Source organism: Panthera uncia, chromosome A2 (genome assembly GCF_023721935.1).
Source record: "Panthera uncia isolate 11264 chromosome A2, Puncia_PCG_1.0, whole genome shotgun sequence".
NCBI lineage: Eukaryota > Metazoa > Chordata > Mammalia > Carnivora > Felidae > Panthera > Panthera uncia.
In genome coordinates, this window is record NC_064816.1 from 140,969,638 (window position 1) to 140,993,774 (window position 24,137).

General features: G+C 39.9%; 1 protein-coding gene across 6 annotated transcripts in view; it reads right to left on the reverse strand.

Annotated features, from left to right (window-relative positions):
* Positions 1-5,173: 5,173 nt before the first annotated feature.
* TMEM209 (transmembrane protein 209) overlaps positions 5,174-24,137 on the reverse strand; it is a 36,211-nt gene continuing 17,247 nt past the window's right edge. For 3 of the 6 annotated variants that reach the window (XM_049641863.1, XM_049641865.1, XM_049641861.1), the window contains 6 exons: positions 18,322-18,447; positions 15,893-15,990; positions 14,022-14,136; positions 13,831-13,928; positions 11,123-11,196; positions 5,174-5,449 (listed from right to left, as the gene is read on the reverse strand). In XM_049641863.1, coding sequence (XP_049497820.1) covers positions 5,395-5,449; positions 11,123-11,196; positions 13,831-13,928; positions 14,022-14,136; positions 15,893-15,990; positions 18,322-18,447 — 566 coding nt within the window. In that variant the 3' untranslated portion in view covers positions 5,174-5,394. Of the gene's footprint in view, positions 5,450-11,122; positions 11,197-13,830; positions 13,945-14,021; positions 14,137-15,892; positions 15,991-18,321; positions 18,448-24,137 lie in introns of those variants that run through there. The other 3 variants (XM_049641864.1, XR_007460083.1, XR_007460084.1) reach the window with 3 other exon arrangements.

Consider the following 24,137-nt stretch of genomic DNA (forward strand, 5'->3'; position numbering starts at 1 on the left):
CTGAAGTCGGACGCTTAACCGACTGCGCCACCCAGGCGCCCCTAAAAAAGACTTTAAAGAACTCATGCAGAACTTTGAACTGGAAGCAGAACATCGTACCGAATTTACTTTTTTTTCAAAAAAATTTTTTTTTCCATTTATTTATTGTTGAGAGACAGAGACAGAGCACAAGTGGGGGAGGGGCAGAGAGCGAAGGAGACACAGAATCCGAAGCAGGCTCCAGGCTCTGAACTGTCAGCACAGAGCCCGACGTGGGGCTCGAACCCACAAACCGCGACATCATGACCTGAGCCGAACGCTCGACCGACTGAGCCACCCAGGCGCCCCTTACTGAATTTACTTTTAAGAGTGGTTAACTAACTTGAGACGGATGCCACGTTAACACCTTTTCAAACCACCAGGTTTGGGGGCTGAGGGCTTTAGATCTTTCTTCTGCCAAGTCTTCCTTCCACGAGTTAGCCGGCCTGCTCTGCCCCGCAGGCTGTCCAGTGGATGATGCCCCTCCCCATTAGGAGCACAAGGGGCCTTTCTGTGGAGCTGGAGCTCAGGACGCTGATGCCTGTAGTCTGGGCCAAAACTATCACAGAGCTGCCCGGTTCCAGTCTACACACCATGTGTCTGAGGAAGAATCGTGCCTGGCCGCTGCCTGAGAAAACAAGTCTTGCCCCCAACGGAGCAGATCACCACCTTCTGACTTTCCCCCTATGGGATGCAGTTCATGAAAGCAGAGTCTGATTCAGGGTTGTTACTTTTTCCTTCTAGTTTAGAAATGGGAAAGGAAGGAGACGGTGTTTTCTTGGTAGACCAGAAAGCCCAGCCTTCAAGGTACAAAGGTAGCACTGTCTATGCTGGGGAAGGGCCAGATCTGGGGTGGGGGGAGGAAGGAGGGAGCAGGGGGCAGATCCAGCTGGGCAAGAGCAGTTGGGGTGGGGCAAGGGCCTGTCAAGGCCATGAAGATCTCCTGGTCCATGAAGGAGATAGTGGCTTCACAATGCCAAAGGGGCCATTTCTTACGTTTATGCTAATAGGCTGTTTGGGGACTTTGCAAAGCCAGTTTTTTCCCTACCTAAAAGCACTGTCATCCGTTATTTTAGCTTGTAGCTTCTCAGTGATCTCTGAATCAGAATCAGCGTAAAAGGTGATTACCCTGCGCCAGTCAGGGAAAAGAGCTCAGTCCTCCCAAGCCTCAGCCCATTCAGGCCAGTGGCTCTTCTAGCCAGACTGGTTTTGGAGTATTCATTTTGCTTTGGGGACATGAAAGGATGTAACTATAGCTTTATTGTATTAAAAAAATTTTTTTAATGTTTATTATTTATTTTTGAAAGAGAGAGCGAGCAGGAGAGGGGCAGAGAGGGAGACACAGAATCCAAAGCAGGCTCCAGGCTCTGAACTGTCATTACGGCACCCACGGCAGCAGCTGGGGACTGCCTGCAGGGGACATTGCGGCGAAACATCCCTGGGTGGACGGGGTCCTGCTTGCTCTGCAGCCCCATTCTGCTGTACCGGACTCCTCTTCCTAACCCTGACTGTGGAACCCACGACCTGTCCCCGAGGTGAGTACAGCTCAGTCAGTGTGGAAATGGAATCCTGGATGACCTTCCAGGGCTCGAATTAAAGATGTGGCTCAGAAGCAACACCTAACAACCCTCTAGACTCAGCAGAAAGCCACTGGCACACCCAGTGAGATGTGGCAACGTCACCAGGCACCAGGAAGCACAGGTGCTCGTTGTGCAAACCCCTCTCATTTTAAGTGTGCAGACAAGGCCCCCCCAGATCCTTCTCAGAAGCTTTCCCGCCAGAGAGCCCAGCCCCCTGTTGCTCACAGTCACGCGTTTTTGCCTTCGGCCACTACCCACGGTCTGGAGGCGGCCGGGACCGGAGTCACCGAGGGATGGGTGCAGCCCGCGCCCCTTCCCGTGGACGCTGTGGCATTTGGAACAGCGTGCTAAGGCGCAGGGCCTCACCCAGCTCACTGAGGAAGACCTTTGGGGTGCAGGGACCCGGTTGTGGCATTTTCCTCACACCTCACTCGGGCAGCCCCCCTGTTGCTGTCCGGTCCCGGGGCTGCTTCACTTCTCCTCAGGCCTAACACAGAGGGGAGGCCAGGGTGCCTGGCTGCTCGAAAGGCGTCCTTCAAAGAGGAGAATGCAAGCCTTTCCCAGAAGGTGGCTTTAGCCATTGTCAAGTCGTCCCGAACAGCAGGACAGCTCAGACTAGTAAAAAACTCCGTTCTTTTCGGCAGATGAGAAAAGATACGAGGACGCACCGTTAGACCAAAAGTCACTTCTGAATCTATTCATATGGCTGCTGAGTGCCAGAAAAGGGGCACGGATCCAATCACCCTGGGGGGAGAAATGACTGCCAGCTGGAGTGGCCAGGACTAGCTCCAAAAAATAGCAGGTTTAATCAGAGTGAAGTCTCAAGGCAGGGGCAGGCTGCTCTGGGGGTTCCCCAGAGAGTGAGGGGGACAAGCGGGAGGAAGCGCACAGAGAGCCCAGCGAGCGGCAGCCCGCCCTGGCTGGGCCCGAGGATCTGGGAGGAGAAGGCTCGCTTGGGGCCAGATTGTGGAGGGCTTTAAATGTCAGGCTAAGGAAGTGATCAGGGGAATGAAATGATCAAACAGGTGTTTCAGGAAGATGAATTTGAAGAGAACGTGCGGGATGAATTGGAAAGTCTGGAAGCGCGGCGACAATTAGGAAGCTGCGAGATGAATTAGGCTGTTGCAGTGGTCCTATGTGAGTTGATAAGGGTGCAAATGAGCACAGGGGCAGCAGAAACGGAAAGGGCCAGCTGCAAGAGACACTGTTAAGAAAGAATGGATGAGGTTTGCTGCCTAATTGGACTGGGGACCCAGGGAGCGAAGGAATCAAAGAGGACACCGGAGGTTTGAGCGTGGGCGACTGGTAGTACAACGAACAGAAAAAGGGAGGTTAGAAGAGCGAGCGGGTTTTGGCAGATGTGAATTCAGTTCCGGTCGCAGAGTCCACAGGACACGCGAATGGAAATGTCGGACGCCAGAGCTCAGGCGGGAGAGACGTTATGGTTGGTGGTAAATTTGGGAATCAGATGCAGAGAGGTGACAAACGAAGTTGTGGAGGGAATGAGATCTCTAAGGAAAAGCAGAGACAGGGAAACACAGGACCAACACTGACCTCTGAGGAAAAGTCCACATTTAAAAGATGGATATTCTAAAAAAATAAAGGACTTCTGTTCCAAAGCCGGGTTTAGAAGTGCCAGCCATATGCTACATGTCTTCACCACGGAAATATCAGTTTAAAGTGTACCATATATCAGTTCGAGAAAGCCAAGCAACACAGCATTTTTATGTCTTCATGGGAACTAAATTATGAACACCTAGATATGCCCCTAAAACAAATTTGGCTGAAGTAAAGGCTGATATTCATAGCGGGGGGGGGGGGGGGGGGGGGAAGGATAAATGATACAGAGAACATAATCTAAAAATCAACATAATTGGTGGATCTGATCCCACAAGGATGAGTCAAGCAATGAAAAGAAAAACTCGTGAAAAATACCCTATAAATAACATTTAATTAAAGTAGGTATTTACTCATTTTAACGCAAAGACCCAAAAATTTTACCATATTTGCAGTGCACTGTCTTCCTGACGTGTGAATGCCAACTAATTTATCAAAGTATTTTTAATAAAGGCTACATTAAAGTATAAGTTGGCTCAAACACTTGTGGAGACTAGTCAGTATAGGAAAACTACCGAGAATATAGTAACCCACGCTAGACTCACAGTATGCAAACAAAAGAGCTTTTCTTTTTTAGCATGTCTCTCTAGTCTTTTTACATGTATATTTCCCACATATTATATTTTCTTGATAGTCACAAAATAAAAATATTATAGCTTTGAATTTTTGGACTAAAAGCTGCCATAAGTCCTATAAAGAAAAAAAACCTTTGCCTTAACGTGTTAAAATTTTTCCCTTATTCCCTTTAATAAAGAATGTTAACCATGTAACAACTGTTATTCCGTGACACCTTCAATAAGTTTTGAAACAGTACTTAGATTTTCACATGTTCTCGTATTTAACATGTTTAATTGACATTTTCTTCTAAAATACCACAGCAAACATGTTCAACATACATCAAAAGCAGTGAAAAGAAACCTCCTTTCCTCTGGACATAGGACCTTCAAAACACAGGAACGACTTGTTGAAAAACAGAATTTACAAATTATTAAAAACGGGATGCACATATAGGACCAAAATGCAGTTACTCAGAAGATTCTAGTTTTGTTTCCAGGTTTCCGTAAGGTGACAGAAGTGGTCTCTAACAGGACGTCAATCCGGAAAACAAACACACTTGCTAGCTAGCCTTCAAGGTCCTATACATATATACGTAAGAAAATAGAGTCAAGCAAAACTCAGTCACTTCTTACTCTCCAGATATTTTGAACATATCTAAAAAAATTTAAACAGATATTGTATGATCTTAAAAGAGAACTCTTAAAATAACACAGTCAGATTGAATTTTTTTTTTTTTTTTTTAATTTTTTTAACGTTTATTTATTTTTGAGACAGAGAGAGACAGAGCATGAACAGGGGAGGGGCAGAGAGAGAGGGAGACACAGAATCAGAAGCAGGCTCCAGGCTCCAAGCCATCAGCCCAGAGCCCGACGCGGGGCTCGAACTCACGGACCGCGAGATCGTGACCTGAGCTGAAGTCGGACGCTTAACCGACTGAGCCACCCAGGCGCCCCCAGATTGAATTATTAAAAAAGCAAGAGTTTCTTAATGTCTTCAGCCTTTTAACCTAAGACCCAGATAGTTTAACTCTGTGAGTTAATCTGAGAGCTGACTTCTAAACATGCCAACACTGTCAAACCTCTTTCAATATTATTTAAAAATGCACATGGACTAATACAAGTTGATCTCATCTCTTTACATGTGGGCCTTGGGCTGATCTATAGAACAACAGGGAAGTAAAGAGATAAAAAAGGTGAATTAGCAATTTCCTTGTTTCTTTTTAAGTATTTACACCAAATAATGCGATTGAAAAAAATAATTTTTTTGTGGGGAAAAATCAGGTGGATGATTCTCATTTGTAGGTTACAATGAAAAAGGACTCAAATTTCTTAATTAAGGGGAAATTGCAGTTTTGGGTCAGTTTTTGTCAGTTTCACAGACAACTGAAAAATCTGAAAGGTAATAAAAAAAAGTGAAGGTAATGTCTTTTGGTGTAGAGAACACAGGAAATACTTTAACAAGAAGTTTCAAAATAGCTAATTTTTCGTTAAATCTAAAAGAGTCTGTTAACACACACATATGTATCTTATTTCAAAAGACACAGTGACTCAGAGATGCTTAGATTCAACTCCTGGTTCCATCAAATAAAAGTCCTAATGTTTGGAATTAAAAACGACCCACATTACTCGCCAAAAATCCACAAAATATTCACACCGGATAGACCAAGATTAACTCTCCTATAAAAAGAAAAAAAAAAAACTTTTTAGTTGAATTGATTTCCAAACATAAAGGAATACATATTTAACTGATAACATTTATGCCATTCTGTAATGAGTTATGTTACCTGTGGCTTATCAGGTGGACCCTAGCAATAGTAATTGCTTTCTTCACTGGGCTTAAAACCCCAATTTAGGACAAATGCGTTTACAGGGTGTGGAAAATTCAAGGAATATTACAGAATAATTTTAGCAAGATTAAAGTAGAGGTAGCAATTAAATTTTTTTTTTTTTATAATTTTTTTTATTTTTGGGACAGAGAGAGACAGAGCATGAACGGGGGAGGGGCAGAGAGAGAGGGAGACACAGAATCGGAAACAGGCTCCAGGCTCCGAGCCATCAGCCCGGAGCCTGACGCGGGGCTCGAACTCACGGACCGCGAGATCGTGACCTGGCTGAAGTCGGACGCTTAACCGACTGCGCCACCCAGGCGCCCCTAAATTTTTTACATGGAGGATATGATATAGAGCTGCTAGGTTTCTTAGAGAATTTTACCTATTAAACCCGAATTAAGAATTTACTAATTATTATGGATGCTTTAGTGAATTTGTACATGGGAATTCTTAATATAGCTTAAACTAAACCTACTTATATATAAACAAAAAGAAAAATCTACTTCTACTCTAGAGAGTACTATACAGTATTCAAAGTACAAAGGAGAGGGCTATAAGAGAAAGAGATTACTCATCTGACAAAGTAAGAAATCAACCTCTGATGTCCCAAACTGAAGAATCAAGAGACAGCTGCATGCCTCTATTATTTGGAACTATAATAATATCAGAAGAAAAAGGCTAAGAGAGTTTCAAGTGGCTGTCTTTAGTGGGCTTGGGGAACAGGGAACTGGTTATTTCTGTCATGAACTTCTAGCACCACAGGACTTGTAAAATTATGAGCAGTTATTGCTTTTGACAAAAATTTCAAAAATATATATACATATTACAAAAATGCCCTTCAAAAAAGGTCATTTATATATTAAGTGGCTTTTCCCATTTCTTCAAGGAACTCTTCACCAAAACTGCAAATGAGAGGGGCACCTGGCTGGCTCAATCAGTAGTGCATGCAAATCTTGGTTATCAGGGTTGTGATGTTGGGTGTAGAGTCCCATGTTGGTATATTAAAAAAAAAAAAGAATCTCAAAAAAAACCAAAAAAACCCTGCAAATGCTAAATGTCAATCTGATTGAAAAAAAAGTTTTAATTGTGGCTTGTTTTATATGAGGCTAACCAGCATCTTTTTGTGATTATTAGCCATATGCACAAAGCTTTTTTGGGTAAGTTTTTCATGTCTATGACCATTTTCTATATATTTTCTTTCTAATGAATTTATATATGCTCTTTACATATGATGGATATTAGCTTGGACTTGCTATATCTGTTGCAACTATAAAATTTTGTTTCAGTTTGTCATTTAGTTGTAGCTTTAAACTTTATTTATGGTTTATTTGCTGAACAGAACACTTAAATTGTTGTGCAGTTAATTCTGTCTAGATTTTTCCCCCTTTTGGAAGTAAACCAGTCATCTCATTCCAGGAACTGCACAAATATCTGGCATTGACTGGATAATGTATTTGGATCAATCTGCTGCTGCTTTATGGGCATGATTCCAAATGGACTCTATTTGAGCCACTTGCTTATTTCCTTTAAGTTATAGGATAGTTTTTAAGCATCTGATTGTTTTAGAATGTATCAAGTAGATTAATCAATCATTTAAAAAGTTAATAATTTCAAAGTTTTTCCCTTGGTTAAGAAAAAAAAATCTCAAATAAATAAAAGATGTATTAGTTTTAGTTTGAAATGTTTCTTTTCCACATTTAAGTTGCTCAATAAGATACGCACTTTAAAAATTGTATGAATTCTTCTTGGCCTCTAAGTAAGTCATTACCCCACTAAATATTTCTATCTTATTTTATTTATTTTTTAAGTAAGCTCTATACCTAACACGTGGCTTGAACTAATAACCCAGATCAAGAGTTGCATGCTCTACAGATTGAGCCAGCCTCCTAAATACTTCTGAAAATTTTCCATTTTTATGTGGACAAAGCGTACCTAGCACTCAACACAAACTTCAAGCTATCATGACAAATCATTAATGCATCAAAATGTCAATTTGGATCTAGAGAGGAAAAGATAAACTTTCAATTAAAACCAAACATTCGAGGGGTGCCTGGGTGGCTCGGTCAGTTAAGCGTCTGACTTGGGCTCAGGTCATGGTCTTGCAGTTCATGGGTTCTAGCCCTGTGTCCGGCTCTATGCTGACAGTTCAGAGCCTGGAGCCTGCTTTGGATTCTGTGTCTCCCTCTCTCTCTGTTCCTCCCCAGCTCACACTCTGTCTCTCTCTCTCTCTCTCAAAAATAAGTAAACATTAAACAAACACTTGCTGTTGATTTAAAATATCTTTTTTTATATAAAAAAAATATTTTTTTAAACATTTATTCATTATTTTTTTTTATTATTTATTTATTTATTTATTTTAACATTTATTCATTTTTGAGAGACAGAGACAGAGCGTGAGCAGGGGAGGGGCAGAGAGAGAGAGGGAGACACAGAATCCAAAGCAGACTGCGGGGCTCCGAGCTGTCAGCCCTGGGGCTCGAACCCACAAGCTTTGAGATCATGACCTGGGCCGAAGTCGGACGCTTAATCGACTGAGCCATCCAGGCGCCCCTAAAGTATTTTTCAATTAATTCTTGGCTTCAAAATAGCCCTTCTGAAGCATTAAGTGAGGAATAATTATAAAACATTATATTTATAACATATTCCATATTTCTAATACATATTCATGCACATATTTATAATTATATACTGCTAGAAATTTTAGGAAAAAGGTCTGTATTCACTGACATGGAAAAATGTCTAAGACAAACTGTGAGATTAAAAAGCAGAGCACAGGGGCGCCTGGGTGGCTCAGTCGGTTAAGCGTCTGACTTCGGCTCAGGTCATGATCTCTCACGGTTCCTGGGTTTGAGTCCCACATCGGGCTCTGTGCTGACAGCTCAGAGCCTGGAGCCTGCTTTGGATTCTGTGTCTCCCTCTCTCTCTCTGCCCCTCCCCTGCTCATGCTCTGTCTCTGTCTCTCAAAAATGAATAAATGTCAAAAAAAAAAAAAAAGATTAAAAAAAAAGCATAGGATAATATGTTTAGGCACAATACATGTTTAAACAAAATGAAAAATAAAACCCAGATCAACTTATTCCCAGAAAGTAGTCTATAAACATACACTTTTAACTGCTAACATTGGGTACTCAGAGGCAGTGGGACTGAGAGGCTGACCAGATGGGAATTTTCAATTTCTAGTCTATATACACTGCTGTAGCATTTAAGTATTTGCATATTGGGCATGTATTACTTTTGTAATTAAAAAATAAGGAAAAAAGAATAGTTTAGATGCTTCACAAAAGTGAGTTTCCTATTTAATCTTTCTTACGTTAAAACATATGTGACAATGGGACATATGGATGGCTCAGTCAGTTAAGCGTCAGACTTCGGCTTGGGTCATGATCTCACAGTCCGTGGGTTCGAGCCCCGCTGTCGGGCTTTGTGCTGTCATAACAGCTCGGAGCCTGGACACTGTTTCAGATGGTCTTCCTCTCTCTGCCCCTCCCCTGCTCGTTCTCTCTCTCTCTCAAAAATAAACATTAAAGAAAAAAATGTATACATACATACATATATACATACATATATATATATATATATGTATATATGTATGTATATATATGATAAAAGGGGATCCTGCGTAGCTGGGTCGGTTAAGCATCTGACTTCAACTCAGGTCATGATCTCATGGCTCAGGAGTTCGAGCCCTGCACTGGGCTCTGTGCTGACAGCTCAGAGGCTGGAGCCTGCTTCAGATTCTGTGTCTCTTTCTCTCTGCCCACCATCCCCAAAATAAATAAATATTAAAAAAAAATTTTTATATATGCTAACTAATTTGGATGTAAATTAAAAAAAATAAAATTAAGAAGAGAACTAAAAAAAAACTTGCTAGGATTTTGATAGGAATCACATTAAAACCATACACCGACTTGGTGAAAAAAAATTTTTTTGGACTGTTTATGTCTTTTAAAAATCTTTGAATCTAATATGTTTAAGGACAAGAACTTGGCTTTCTCTAGAGCAGTACTGTCCAGTAGAAATATAATGTGATGTCAGTGAAATGCAAACCACATACATCATTTAAAATTTTTTTCTAAATATATTTTTAATTTATTTTTGTTACTTCTTAAATTTTATTTATATTTAATTGTATTTATATTTAATTTATTAAATTTATTTGTTTACATTTAATCTTATTTATATTAAAAAAAATTTTATTTTAAGTGGGTTCTATGCCCAACCTGGGACTTGAACTCACGACCCTGAGAGATTGAGTCATGAGCTCTACTGACTGAGCTAGCCAGATGCCCCCATAATTTTAAATTTTCTAGTAGACATCTTAAAATTTTTTTAATTTTTTTTTTTTAACATTTATTTATTTTCGAGACAGAGAGAGACACAGCATGAATGGGGGAGGGTCAGAGAGAGGGAGACACAGAATCCGAAACAGGCTCCAGCCCGACGCGGGGGGCTCGAACTCACAGACCGTGAGATCACGACCCGAGCCGAAGTCGGACGCTCAACCGACCGAGCCACCCAAGCGCCCCTTAAAATTTTTATAAAAAGTAAAAAGAAACAGGTTTAATTAATTTCAGTAATATGTTTCATTTAATCCAATATATCCAATGTATTAATTCAACAGGTAATCAATGCACAAAAGTATTAATGAGATCTTTTGTATCCCCCTTTTTCTTGGGTCTTCAAATTCTGGTCTATATACATTACACTTACAGAACATCTCAATTCAGATTAGTCCTGTTTCAAAGGCTCATTGTCACATGTGATGGATGGCTGCTCTATCGGACAATGTAGTTCTAAAACACATATAAAACAGGACGCCTAAGCTAAACTGAAAAGAGGCATGCATATCGGAACTGGAATGGACCCCAGACGTTCTCCACTCCAAGCCTTTCCCTTCACATTTTCTTAACCTCAGGTTTTGAGAGTTCTAGACCTTGCATTACGAGATTTCCCCAGCCTTAACCAGTCCTCCTGCTTCAAAATATTATTTGATACGCTAATATTTCGTATCACCAAAATGGCCATATGACAATTCTGAAGTTATTGAAACAGGACGTGAGCTTCATTCTAAATATTTAGAACAACAAAGTAAACAATTTCAACTGACCATTTTTCCGTCCCAGTTAATAATATTATGGAATGGGTGCTGACTCAGTCTCTCTAGAAGTATAAACATTTTGCAGAAGGCTGTGTCTGAAATGGGATGGCTTTTGTTTTGTTCTGTTGATAAATTTTAAATTGGCAAGAGCTTGATATACATCCTCAGAGTTGCTTCTTGAGGGACACAACCGTAAAGCCAGTGAGGGAAACCAGTAGGGAAATGGAGGTTGGTGAGGAATCAATGGATTTGCCCGAGAGAATAGAACTGGTTAGTGACAGGGCTGAGCCAGTGCCAAAAGCCACATCTCTTGTTCAGGCCACAATCTTTTCAATATATGATGCTGTTTCTGCAGAATCTTAACATGGGAAGAAAAACAGTAAATAAGTTAAGTACTTGCATTTTTAAAGCATCAATACCTACCCAAGCATTCCTGACTCTTTGGTTTTTATGATGTAGAGAAACATTAACAATGTATGAAACATATTATTTCGGCCCTGGAACAAAGACAAAAAAAGACAGCAAGATTTAAACCAAGCCAAGCCAAAGATTATACAAACCAAACAAAAAGATAAATGCAGATCCTATCAATTCACATTCTACTAACTCAGAATTCCGTGTAATTCAGACTTTCATTTGCATGGATTTGTACAGAAACTTCAGTGGCCCAAAATATTAGCACTTATAAAGCTGGAATATTAAATTTGAAAAAAATGCAATTAATACTCTCTTCTAGGAATCTGATGGAGAACACGATTTATGATTATAGTCAATATAAAATTTTTTTGTAAAGAAGCTGGTAACAACAATAACTACAAAGCTCATCAATAGAACTGAAGTCTGCAGTTAAGAGTAAGATACCTGAATAGAAATGTAAACTGGTACATAACCTTTTGTATAAAAGTAGTTTGATGATATATTTTAAAAGCTTTGAAAATATTCTGTAACCAAGAATTCCACTTTTGGACTTTAACGAAATTACCCAAAATGTAGACCGCTATATCCATAAAGATGAATATTCAGCAGTATTTATAAAACAAAGATTTAGAACATCCAAAATGTTCAATGGTAGGGGAACGGTTGAATAAATTATGTTACAATTTTATAATAAACTTAAAACAATTCAGAAAAAAAATTTTTTTAATGTTTTTATTTATTTTTGACACACAGAGAGAGACACAGCATGAGTGGGGGAGGGGCAGAGAGAGAGGGAAACAGAATTTGAAGCAGGCTCCAGGCTCCGAGCTGTCAGCACAGAACCTGATGCGGGGCTTGAACTCACAGACTGTGAGATCGTGACCTGAGCCAAAGTCGAACGCTCAACCGACTGAGCCACCCAGGTGCCGCCCTCCCCCCCCCCCAATTTTTTTAACACTTATTTATTTTTTGAGAGACAGAGTGTGAGCAGGGGAGGGGCAGAGAGAGAGGGAGACACAGATTCTGAAGCAGGCTCCAGGCTCCAAGCTGTCTGCACAGAGCCCGATGCAGGACTTGAACTCACGAACTGCAAGATCATGACCTGAGCTGGAGTCGGATGCTTAACCGACTGAGCCACCCAGTCACCCCATATAATGATAACTTTTTTATAGCCATTAAAAAGTATTTCTATGAAATATTTTTATAGGATGGAAAATTATATTTAAGTTAATTAAATTAAGAAAGATTTTTTTTTTCTACCATTCACTTTAAAAAAAAAATTTAAATCCAAGTTAGTTACATAGAGTGTAATAATGATTTCAGGAATAGAATTTAGTGATTCATCACTTACATATAACACCCAGTGTTCATCCCAACCAGTGTCCTCCTTAGGGCCCATCGCCCATTTAGCCCATCCCCCTACCCAACCCAACCAGCAACCCTCAGTTTGTTCTCTGTAAGAGTCTCTTCCGATGTGTCTCCCTCTCTGTTTTTATCTTATTTTTGCTTCCCTTCCCCTATGTTCATCTGTTGTGTTTCTTAAATTCCACATATGAGTGAAATCATGTGATATCTTTCTCTGACTTATTTCGCTTAGCATAATACACTCTAGTTCCATCCATGTTGTTGCAAATGGCAAGATTTCATTCTTTTTGATTACTAGGTAATATTCCATTGTATTCATATACCACATCTTCTTTATACGTTCATCTGTCGATGGACATTTGGGCTCTTTCCATACTTTGGCTATTGTTGATTGCCCTGCTATAAACATTGGGGTGCATGTGCCCCGCCAAAACAGCATTTCTGTATCCTCTGGATAAATACCTAGTAGTGCAATTACTGGGTCATAGGATAGTTCTATTTTTGATTTTTTGAGGAACCTCCATACTGTCTTCCAGAGTGGCTGCACCAGTTTGCATTCCCAGTGCAAAAGAGTTCTTTAAGGAAGTTAATTTTTAAAAGGAAATAAAACTACATAAATAATACGATTTCAACCCATAAAATAGCACAGAGAAAAGGCCAAAATGAAATTTACCAAAGGCAATACAACAAAAATGTTAACAATAGCTGCCTTTAAGTAATGGAATGAGTGATCTTTCTTTTCAGAATTTATTTATTATGAGACAAAGTGTGAGTGGGGGAGGGACAGAGAGTGAGGAGAGAGCACGGATCCCAAGCAGCCTCCGCACTGCCAATGCCGAGCCCGACGTGGGGCTCAAACCCGTGAGCTGTGAGATCATGAACTGAGCCGAAGTCGCATCCTTAACCGACTGAGGCACCCAGGTGCCCCTGCTCTTTCTTCTTTATACTTTCCCAAATTAAGCATATATTACTTTTATAGTTTAAAAAAGGGACATTTAAGAAACTCATTTTCCCTAATTTAAACAGTTTACCTGTTCCTTAGACAAGAGACTTTAATTTAAAAAATATTATCAAAGCAAGTCACCATGACCTTCCTCAATAGCCATTTCTACATTTAGAAGTAACTTTGGGGGCGCCTGGGGGGCTCCGTCGGTTAAGTGTCCGACTTTGGCTCCGCCATGATCTCACGGTTCATGAGTTCAAGCCCTGCGTCCGGCTCTGTCCTGACAGGTCAGAGCCTGGAGCCTGCTTCAGATTCTGTGTCTCCCTCTCTCTCTGCCCCCCTCCAGCTCGTACTCTGTCTCTCTCTCTCAAAAATAAACACTAAAATTTTTTTTAAAAAGAAGTACCTTTGGAAGATTGTACACATGACGCTGGTAGATTAGCTCATAATGAGGAGGGTTGATAGCACTCTGATAGATGCAAAAAACATTCTCATTTGTCACATCTGTAAAGGAAATATGCTACATTAAAAAACAAGCTAAACCTCTAGATATATCTCATGTGAAAATCTCAACTCATTCTGTTAGGAGGTTTATACCTGGTTTATTTGGTGTCTGAACAAAGTGCTGAGAAGTAAATGTCTTCCCGTCAGGGTACTTAGGATGGGGAGGCAATCTGGAATCAAGGTAGGTGCAAAATACATGCATGATGATCTGAAGATGAGGAAACAATTTTTTTAAATCAGCATGAAAATCTATCATAGATATAAGCCCTTTAAAAACACTGCTGTTTATGATGACTCCAATCTTTAAATGTTTCTCTAAAGAGAGAACTAGCAAAATGCTTTCAAGTAGTTATATTTATAAGATGAAATCTATAAAATGAAAAGACAAAGCAAGACATTCCAAGTCTTCTGTTAAGTGGATCATTCATACTCATATGGTTAATAACAAAAAACCAAGATAAAAATAGACATACATTCTCAATTTGAATATCATCATTTGAAGCTTTATGTTTTCCACACTGACAGTCACTATTAAAAAATAAAAAACATGACCTTGAAACGCTTAAATGTTCAAAAACTTTACACTCTTTGATTTCATAAATCTTAATTCTAGGAATCTTTCTTAAAGCCATAATCCCCAAGAATAAACATGAACCATGATATTCCTTACAATATTAAATTTTTTTGTAATGTTTACTTATTTTTTTTTAAATTTTTTTTAACGTTTATTTATTTTTAGTATATGTGCTGCCGAAGCGAGCACGACGTTTATTTATTTTTGAGACAGAGAGAGACACAGCATGAACGAGGGAGGGGCAGAGAGAGAGGGAGACACAGAATCCGAAGCAGGCTCCAGGCTCTGAGTCATCAGCCCAGAGCCCGACGCGGGGCTCGAACTCACGGACCGCGAGATCGTGACCTGAGCCGAAGTCGGACGCTTAACCGACTGAGCCACCCAGGCGCCCCAATGTTTACTTACTTTTGAGAGAGAAAGAGAGAGACAGAGAGAGACAGAACGTGAATGAGGGAGGGACAGCGAGAGAGGGAGACACAGAATTCGAAGCAGGCTCCAGCCTCTGAGCTGTCAGCACAGAGCCCGATGTGAGGCTCGAACTCACAAACCATGAAATCATGACCTGAACTGAAGACGGATGCTTAACCGACTGAGCCACCATGACGCCCCAGTTACAATATTATTTAAAACAGAAAAACAAAAGTTCCTCCCCTACCACATTTCTCAAACTTTTAGGTCCAACATAGGAAAAGTTAATGGACATTGGGTAATAATGAAAAAATACTTAAACACAACAAAAGTGAAAAAAAAAAAAAAAGGATACAAAATTTTATGTATGGGATAACAACTATGATAAAAACATTAAAAAATAGCACAATCTTGGGGCACCCGGGTGACTCAGTCAGTTAAGCATATGACTCTTGATTTTGGCTCAGGTCACGATCTTAGGGTTGTGAGATCAAGCCCTGCGTTAGGCTCCGTACTGAGCATGGAGCCTGCTTAAAAGATTTTCTCTCTCCAGGGGGTGCCTGGGTGGCTCATCGGTTAAGCCTCCAACTTTGGCTCAGGTCATGATCTCACTGCTCGTGGGTTTGAACCCTGCGTCGGGCTCTGTGCTGACAGCTCAGAGCCTGGAGCCTGTTTCAGATTCTGTGTCTCCCTCTTTCTGTCCCGCCCCCACTTACACTCTGTGTCTCTTTCTCTCACAAATAAACATTAAAAAAAAATTAAAACAACAACAACAACAACAACAACCAAAAAACCCCACCAAACTATTAAGTGGTTTGAGATAGATGGCAGTGGTTAAGATAGATGCTGGTACAATTTTAAACTTTTATTTCTTAGTTTCTAAGTTCTTTTTAATATTTATTTTTATAATGGAAAATAAAAGCACATAAATCCAATTAACATGGGAAAATGGTAAACTGAGAAAACAGAAGTAGTGACTTACAGCTGAGTCAGTGGGCAGGTCTGTATCCCACTTCCGTCCTTTGAAGTCTCCACCTCTATTCCACCTAAATGAACTCATACAGCCTCCCTGAGAAAGTTCTGAAGCAACAAAGATGAAATTTAAGAAGCCAAAAATATGCAAAAAAAAGAAAAAAAAAAAAAAAAGAAGAAGAAGAACAAGAAAAGGCTAAGGGGTTACAATAAGGGAAGCATAACACCTTCAAAACCTGATGAAAACACCCTAACATAAACACAAGATATAAAATAGTAACTCACACATCACCATGAAAAAAAAAAAACCAGACAATTCCAAAACACAGAATAAAACTACCATTCGGGATTCTTAAAAAAGTCTACGTCATGTGGGGAGAAAAGGGGGACAGAACTGTTCTAGAGAAAGAGACCAAAGAAAGATAAAACACCATAAGGTAATGTGTGAAACCAGACTCTACTCTGGTTAGGAAAAAAAAAGAGTAACATTCTTTGGACAATTGGGAAACTTGAATATGAATTATATATTAGATGATTTTAGAAATATTGGTAATTTTAAAGGTCTGTTAAATGTACTAGGTTTATGTAAGAGAATGTTCTCATTTTTAGGAATTATCATACTAACAAGTAATGATGTCTGTAATGAATTTCAAATGGTAGAGTAAAAAAAAAAGTGTGTGTGTATATAGGTAGACAAGGAGAATCAACTATAGCAAAATGTTGCTGTTTAATCTAGAAGGCCTCTATCTGTTCATTGTACTTTTTTAAGTACAATTTTTTAAGCTTTTTTGTATATTTGATCTAGTATATAACAATACTTTATATGTACTTTGTATATATGTGTGCACACACATTTCTTTCTGGATATACAAACACCTTGCTATCTGTCAGGCAATCTTGCCAAAATATTGCAACCTGAATTTACACGAAATACAGAGGACAGAGGATCGTGTAAAACCATACCCCATGGGCATGCATTCAGTAAAATCCACAACGTGGACAACTCTACAGGACAAACAATCCAGTTTTTTCAACAAATAAGTTGTAAATGAAAAAAAGGATGGACAGGAAACCTATAGCTTAAAAGGAACTAAAATGCTGTACCAACTAGTCACAATATATGATAATATCTGAATCCCAATTCAAGCAATACCAAACAAAGTAATTACACATTTTATGAGATGGATGGATGGATGGAAATCCGTACATACATAGGCTATATATTTCATGATATAAAGAAATTGTTTTAAAAATAATAGGTGTGGGGGTGCCTGGGTGGCTCAGTCGGTTAAACGTCCAACTTCAACTCAGGTCACGATCTCATGGTCCGTGAGTTCGAGTCCCGCGTCAGGCTCTGGGCTGATGGCTCATAGCCTGGAGCCTGCTTCGGATTCTGTGTCTCCCTCTCTCTCTGCCCCTCCCCCGTTCATGCTCTGTCTCTCTCTGTCTCAAAAATAAATAAACGTTAAAAAAAATTTTTTTTTAAATAATAGGTGTGATAATTGTACTGAGGTTATGTTTTTAAAAGGCCTTATCTTTGAGACACATACAAAGCTGTTTACAGATGAAGTGACAACAGCACATAGAACTATATATAACACAGGAGGGGAGCAGGTAGATGGGGATATAGATAGGGCCAGGGGTGCCGAGAGGCTAAAGGCTGCCAGGCCCAGGGGCTGTGTACAGGAGGCTTGAGCACACTGTTGTGTTTAGTGTTAGGAATATCTGAATTCTCCTGATAAAAGTTTTTTTAAAAGTCATGAAAAATGCTTATTTCTGAACCCCAGTCCAAACCTGGGGGAGAGAGGGTACCATAATGTTTTCAAGTTAAGATTTATGATAAATCTGAAGAGTGAAATACTATTTCTAAAGCTTTTTTTACTGATGAGAAATTTTTACAGTTTATCCAAATAACAGCAGGGAAGCATAAAGAGAGTTTGGGAGTATCAGGGAGGCTAACTTTCCTGATTCTCAAGTCCGTCTCCTCAGAAGATCACATTTCCCTCCAAATAATCCGAATATAACAGAAATTCAAAGTAGCAACACATTAAATATACATTACAAGAATTGAAAGAAAGAAGGACCAACATGCTAAAATGATAAGGAATGTCACAGTGGCACCCGTTCTTAGTGGTTTAAGGGTAGAAAATAGGTGAAATATTTACTGCAGCCCATGTATCTCACATTTAAGTTTCCCTCTACAGAATGCAATTAATGAGCACATTTAAGGCTAACTACATCATTTTGACAATTCTTAGGCAATATGAAATATAAAACCCAAACGTTATTCAAGTATAATAAGCCTTAATTAAGCCCTAATTAAATATATGTTCATAAAACAAAAAAAAAAGTGATACTTAAAATTTTTTTCCCCTTGTTACTTTTATTTACAAAATCTCAAAGTAGTGAAATTTTTTTCCTCTTCAAATTACTAGTTACCTTTAATCCTTTCGAACAAGTATTCCTGATTGGGTGTAAGGTCTAGATACTGCACAATCGTGTTCAAAGTCGGGATGAGAGGAGCTTTGACCAGAGCAGCTTGCTTCAAGCTAGTAATGCTAGCCTCTGTTAAAAACAAAACACATAGGACACAGATTATTCTTCATGTGGCGTTCTTCAATAGGCGTTGAAGGAATAAGTGAAAGTAAGAATAGAATAGTTTATTTTCACCATGAGCATTATCTCCTTTACCTACAATTTATTTTATTTCTGGCATGGTGGCCAGATTTATAAAAACACACACCACATGCACACACATGCCAAAAGCAGCAGCCAGATCCATTCTGGTAAATCTATAAACAACTAATACAAAATTTTTTTGTGGGGGTATGTATAAAAAGATGCACGATAGCTTTCAAAATCAGGTTGAGCTGGGGTGCTTGGGTGACTCAGTCGGTTAAGTGACCAGCTCTGATTTTGGCTCAGGTCACGATCTTTCAGTTGGTACGTTTGAGCCCCCAGTGGGGCTCTGCGTGTAGGGCTCATCGCTGACAGCTTAGCCTGCTTGGGATTCTCTCTCTGCCCCACCCCTACTCAGCTTGTGAGAGCTCTCTCAAAATAAATAAACTTAAAAAAAAAAAAAAACGTTGAGGGGCGCCTGGGTGGCTCAGTCGGTTAAGCGGCCGACTTCAGCTCAGGTCACGATCTCGCGGTCCGTGAGTTCAAGCCCCGCGTCGGGCTCTGTGCTGACAGCTCAGAGCCTGGAGCCTGTTTCAGATTCTGTGTCTCCCTCTCTCTCTGACCTTCCCCCATTCATGCTCTGTCTCTCTCTCTCAAAAATGAATAAACGTTAAAAAAAAAAATTAAAAAAAAAAAAAAAACAAACGTTGAGGGGTTCTGGGTGGCTCAGTTGGTTATGTGTCTAACTCGATTTTGGCTCAGGTCATGATCTCACAGTTCGTGGGTTCGAGCCCCACGTCGGGCTCTGCACCGACAGTGCCTGCTTGGGATTCTCTCCCTCTCTCTCCCTCCCCTGCTCTCTGTTCCTCTCCTGCTTGTGCTTGCTCGCTCGCTCTCTCTCAAAATAAATAAATAAACTTAAAAAAAAAAAATCACATTGAGTTAAAAGTTGCCCCTTGGGGCACCTGGGTGGCTCAGTCAGCTAAGTGTCCAACTCCTGATTTTGGCTCAGGTCATGATCTCACGGCCGTGAGACAGAGTCTAGTGTTGGACTTCCTGCTGAGCATGGAGCCTAAGATTCTCATTCTTGGGGCGCCTGGGTGGCTCAGTCGGTTGAGGGTCCGACTTCAGCTCAGGTCATGATCTCACAGTCTGTGGGTTCAAGCCCCACATCAGGCTCTGTACTGACAGCTCGGAGCCTGGAGCCTGCTTCGGATTCTGTGTCTCTCTCTCTGCCCCTCCCCCGCTCATGCTCACTCGCTCTCTCTCTCTCTCTCTCTCTCTCTGCCAAAAATAAAAAAAAACTTAAAAAAAAAAAGATTCTCATTCCCTCTCTTTCCCTCTGCCCCTCCCACTCTCAAGTGCTCTCTCTCTCAAAAAAAAAAAAAAAGTTGCCTCTTAAGCCACTGACAAGCAGAAACTTTTTATGACAGTGATTTCTCTTATCATATCAGGAAACACAACTATACAAAGAAATTAATAAGCAAAAATTTTCAGAACGTCCAACCTTACTAGTAATATCCAGTGTTGGGGAAAAAGGCATTCTTCTATGTGACATGGTTGCTAGAGTATAAACTGGCATAAGCTTTTCAAAGGGTTAGGTACATCATCAAAGCTTTGATGTATTTATTCCTACTGAACTAACCACTTCTTTTTTTTTTTTTTTTAATGTTTATTTATTTTTTGAGAGAGAGAGAATGTGCGTGTGCCCACTGGTGAGGGAGGGGCAGAGAGACAGGGAGAGAATCTGAAGCAGGCTCCACGCTGACAGCAGAGAGCCCGATGCGGGGCTCTAACTCACAAGTCCTGAGATCATGACCTGAGCCAAGACCAGACGCTTAAACAAGTGAGCCACCCAGGTGCCCCAACTCCACTTCTAAGAAATTATCCCCAAGAAATCATTACAAATGTACACAAAGATTTAGGCAAAATGGTATTTACTCACAGCATTATTAATAACAACAAAGGGAAAAAGCCCTACATTTTAGATAATCAAGATCAGTTAAATACAATGTATTACACATATAAAAAAAAATACAATCTAGCCACAAAACCAGTACTGGAGAATATTTAACAAATAGAAAAACTGGGGGAAAAAGCAGTCAACAAAATTGTATGACCCTAATTTTTTTTTTTTTTTAATTTACATCCAAATTAGTTAGCATATAGTGCAACAATGATTTCAGGAGTAGATTCCTTAGTTCCCCTTACCCATTTAGCCCATCCCCCCTCCCACAACCCCTCCAGTAACCCTGTTTGTTCTCCATATTTATGAGTCTCTTATGCTTTGTCCCTCATCCCTGTTTTTATATTATTTTTGTTTCCCTTCCATTATGTTCATCTGTTTTGTCTCTTAAAAGTCCTCATGAGCGAAGTCATATGATATTTGTCTTTCTCTGACTAATTTCACTTAGCATAATACCCTCCAGTTCCATCCACGTAGTTGCAAATGGCAACATTTCATTCTTCTTGATTGCTGAGTAAAACTCCATTGTGTATATATACCACATCTTCTTTATCCATTCATGTATGACCCTAATTTAAAGTGGCTCAGTTGGTTGAGCGTGTGACTTCAGCTCAGGTCATGATATTGCGGTTTATGAGTTCAAGCCCCACACTGGGCCCTCTGCTGTCAGCACAGAGCTGATTCAGATCCTCTGTCCCCCTTCCTCTGCCCCTCCCCCACTTGCACACACAAGCGCTCTCTCTCAAAAATAAACATTAAAAAAAAATGTACAGCTAGGAATTTACCCAAGGGATACAGGAATGCTGATGCATAGGGGCACTTGTACCCCAATGTTTATAGCAGCACTCTCAACAATAGCCAAATTATGGAAAGAGCCTAAATGTCCATCAACTGATGAATGGATAAAGAAATTGTGGTTTATATACACAATGGAGTACTACGTGGCAATGAGAAAGAACGAAATCTGGCCCTTTGTAGCAACGTGGATGGAACTGGAGAGTGTGATGCTAAGTGAAATAAGCCATACAGAGAAAGACAGATACCATATGGTTTCACTCTTATGTGGATCCTGAGAAACATAACAGAAACCCATGGGGGAGGGGAAGGAAAAAAAAAAAAAAAGAGGTTAGAGTGGGAGAGAGCCAAAGCATGAGAGACTCTTAAAAACTGAGAACAAACTGAGGGTTGATGGGGGGTGGGAGGGAGGGGAGGGTGGCTGATGGGTATTGAGGAGGGCACCTTTTGGGATGAGCACTGGGTGTTGTATGGAAACCAATTTGACAATAAATTTCATATATTGAAAAAAAAAAATGTACATGTGTGATATATGTCCTCGGCTCCTAAATATACAGTTTTTAAATTTTAATGTTATATTATGGTATAACTTACAATTGATATACATATATGTAGTTAGTATCATAATCAAAAATAATAATTGTGACTTAAAATTGATAGTTGTTATCTCTGGAAGCAGAATTATGGATAATATTCTTGTGTATTTCTGTCTCTACTTTCCAGCCTTTCTACAATGAACATAATATACACTGCATTTTGTAGTCACAAAGCAATGTTGTCCTTTTTTATTTTAAAGTTTTTATTTATTTTTGAGACAGAGTATGAACGGGTGGATGGGCAGGGATAGAGGGAGACACAGAATCTGAAGCAGGCTCTAGGCTCCAAGCTGCCAGCACAGAGTCTGATGTGGGGCTTGAACCCACAAACCGTGAGATCAAGACCTGAGTTGAAGTCAGACGCTTAACCGACTGAACCACCCAGGAGCCGCCCCAGCAATGTTGTTTTTTTTAAAAAGCACATCACACTGGTAAAATGCTGTAGAAAATAACATTTTTATAGCTTTTAAAGAAAGCTCAAAGAAAACAAGCACAGGTTCAAATAACATTACCAAGATCTAGAAAGTAACTATTCTGGGCTTTGCAGTCTAACAGCTCTGGCCTCAAAACACTATTCTGTGTTGACACTGGGCAAGATACTTAATTTGTGTCTTAGCAGCCTCATCCATAAAATGGGACACTGACAGCTAGCTTTCAAGGTTGATGTGAGGGTTATACAAATTACACGAAACATTTAGATACTGAATAGACACCTTTGGGATATACAATTCTATTCTTAGTCTCCAGAGAATAAAGGCTGATCAAAAGACACCCAAAGTAAAAAAATAAATAAATAAAAGACATGCAAAGTAAGTAGAAAGTACTAATGTGCAATCCAAAGCACTTAAATATTTCAAGGAAAAATTTATTCTCTACAAAGAGGTGGTTGAGGGGCGCCTGGGTGACTCAGTCGGTTAAGCATTCGACCTTGGCTCAAGTCATAATCTCCCAGATCGTGGGTTTGAGCCCTGTGTCAGGCTCTGTGCTGACTGCTCAGAGTGTGGAGCCTGCTTCAGATTCTGTCTCCGTTTCTCTCTGCCCCATCCCTGCTCATGCTCTGTCTCTCTCTCTCTCAAATATACAACAATACAAACATTAAAAAAATTTTTTTAATAAAAAAAATAAGAAAGAGGCGCTTGACTAAGATACTCCTTTTTATTTTGAAACCTAATTACTTAACCCTAAATAAGTTATGGTAAATATATTTTTGGCAAATTATATGGAACCTTAATAGTTTCATTTTTTGCAGGTAAAAGAGTTGAAAATAGGTGATTTTCAATTAGCACTGTTACACATTCTTTATGCTTTGTACAACTTTGGAATTAATATCTGACAAGGGACTTGTATCTAGAACATAAAAAACACCTCAATGATAAAAAGACAAATAACCCAGGGACACCTGGGTGGCTCAGTCAGTTTAGCGTCCTTCTCTTGATTTTGGCTCAGGTGATGGATCTCATGGTTCATGAGTTCGAGCCCCATGTTGGGCTCTGTGCTGACAGTGTGGGACCTGCTTGGGATTCTCTCTCTCCCTCTTTCTCTTTCCTTCCCCTGCTCGTTCTCTCTCTCTCTCTCTCTCTCTCTCTCTCTCTCATAATAAACAAACTTAAAAAGAAAGACAAATAATTGAATTTAAAAATGGTAAAGGATCGGAAAAGGTATTTTTTTCTCCTATGAAAATGTATGAATGGCCAATGAGCACAAGAAAAGATGCTCAACATCAGTAGACATCAGGAAAATGCAAATCAAAACCACAATGAGGAACCATTTCACACCCATTAGGATAACTATAATCAAAAGGATAGACAAGTGTTGGTGAAGATGTGAGGAACTGAAACCCTCATACGCTGCTGGTGGGAATGTAAAACAGCACAGCTACTTTAGAAAATAGTCTGGCTGTTCCTCAAAAGAATAAACATGGAGTTACCACATGGCTCAGTCATTCTAGCCTGGAGAAATTAAAACCTATGTCCACACAAACACCTGCATGCAACTCTTTATAGCAGCATTATTCATGATAGCCCAAAAGTGAAAACTCAAATGTCAACCAACTGATAAATGGGTAAACAAAATGTTGTAGATCAATATAACAGGACACTGTCTGGCAATAAAATGAAACGAAGCAATGATAAATGTCACAACACACATGGATGAACCTTGAAAACATATTAAGTGAAAGAGCCAGTCATAAATGACAACATGCTATACGATTCCATTCATATGAAATATCTAGAACACACTTATCTATAGAGATAGAAAGTAGATTTGTGGGGGGGCGC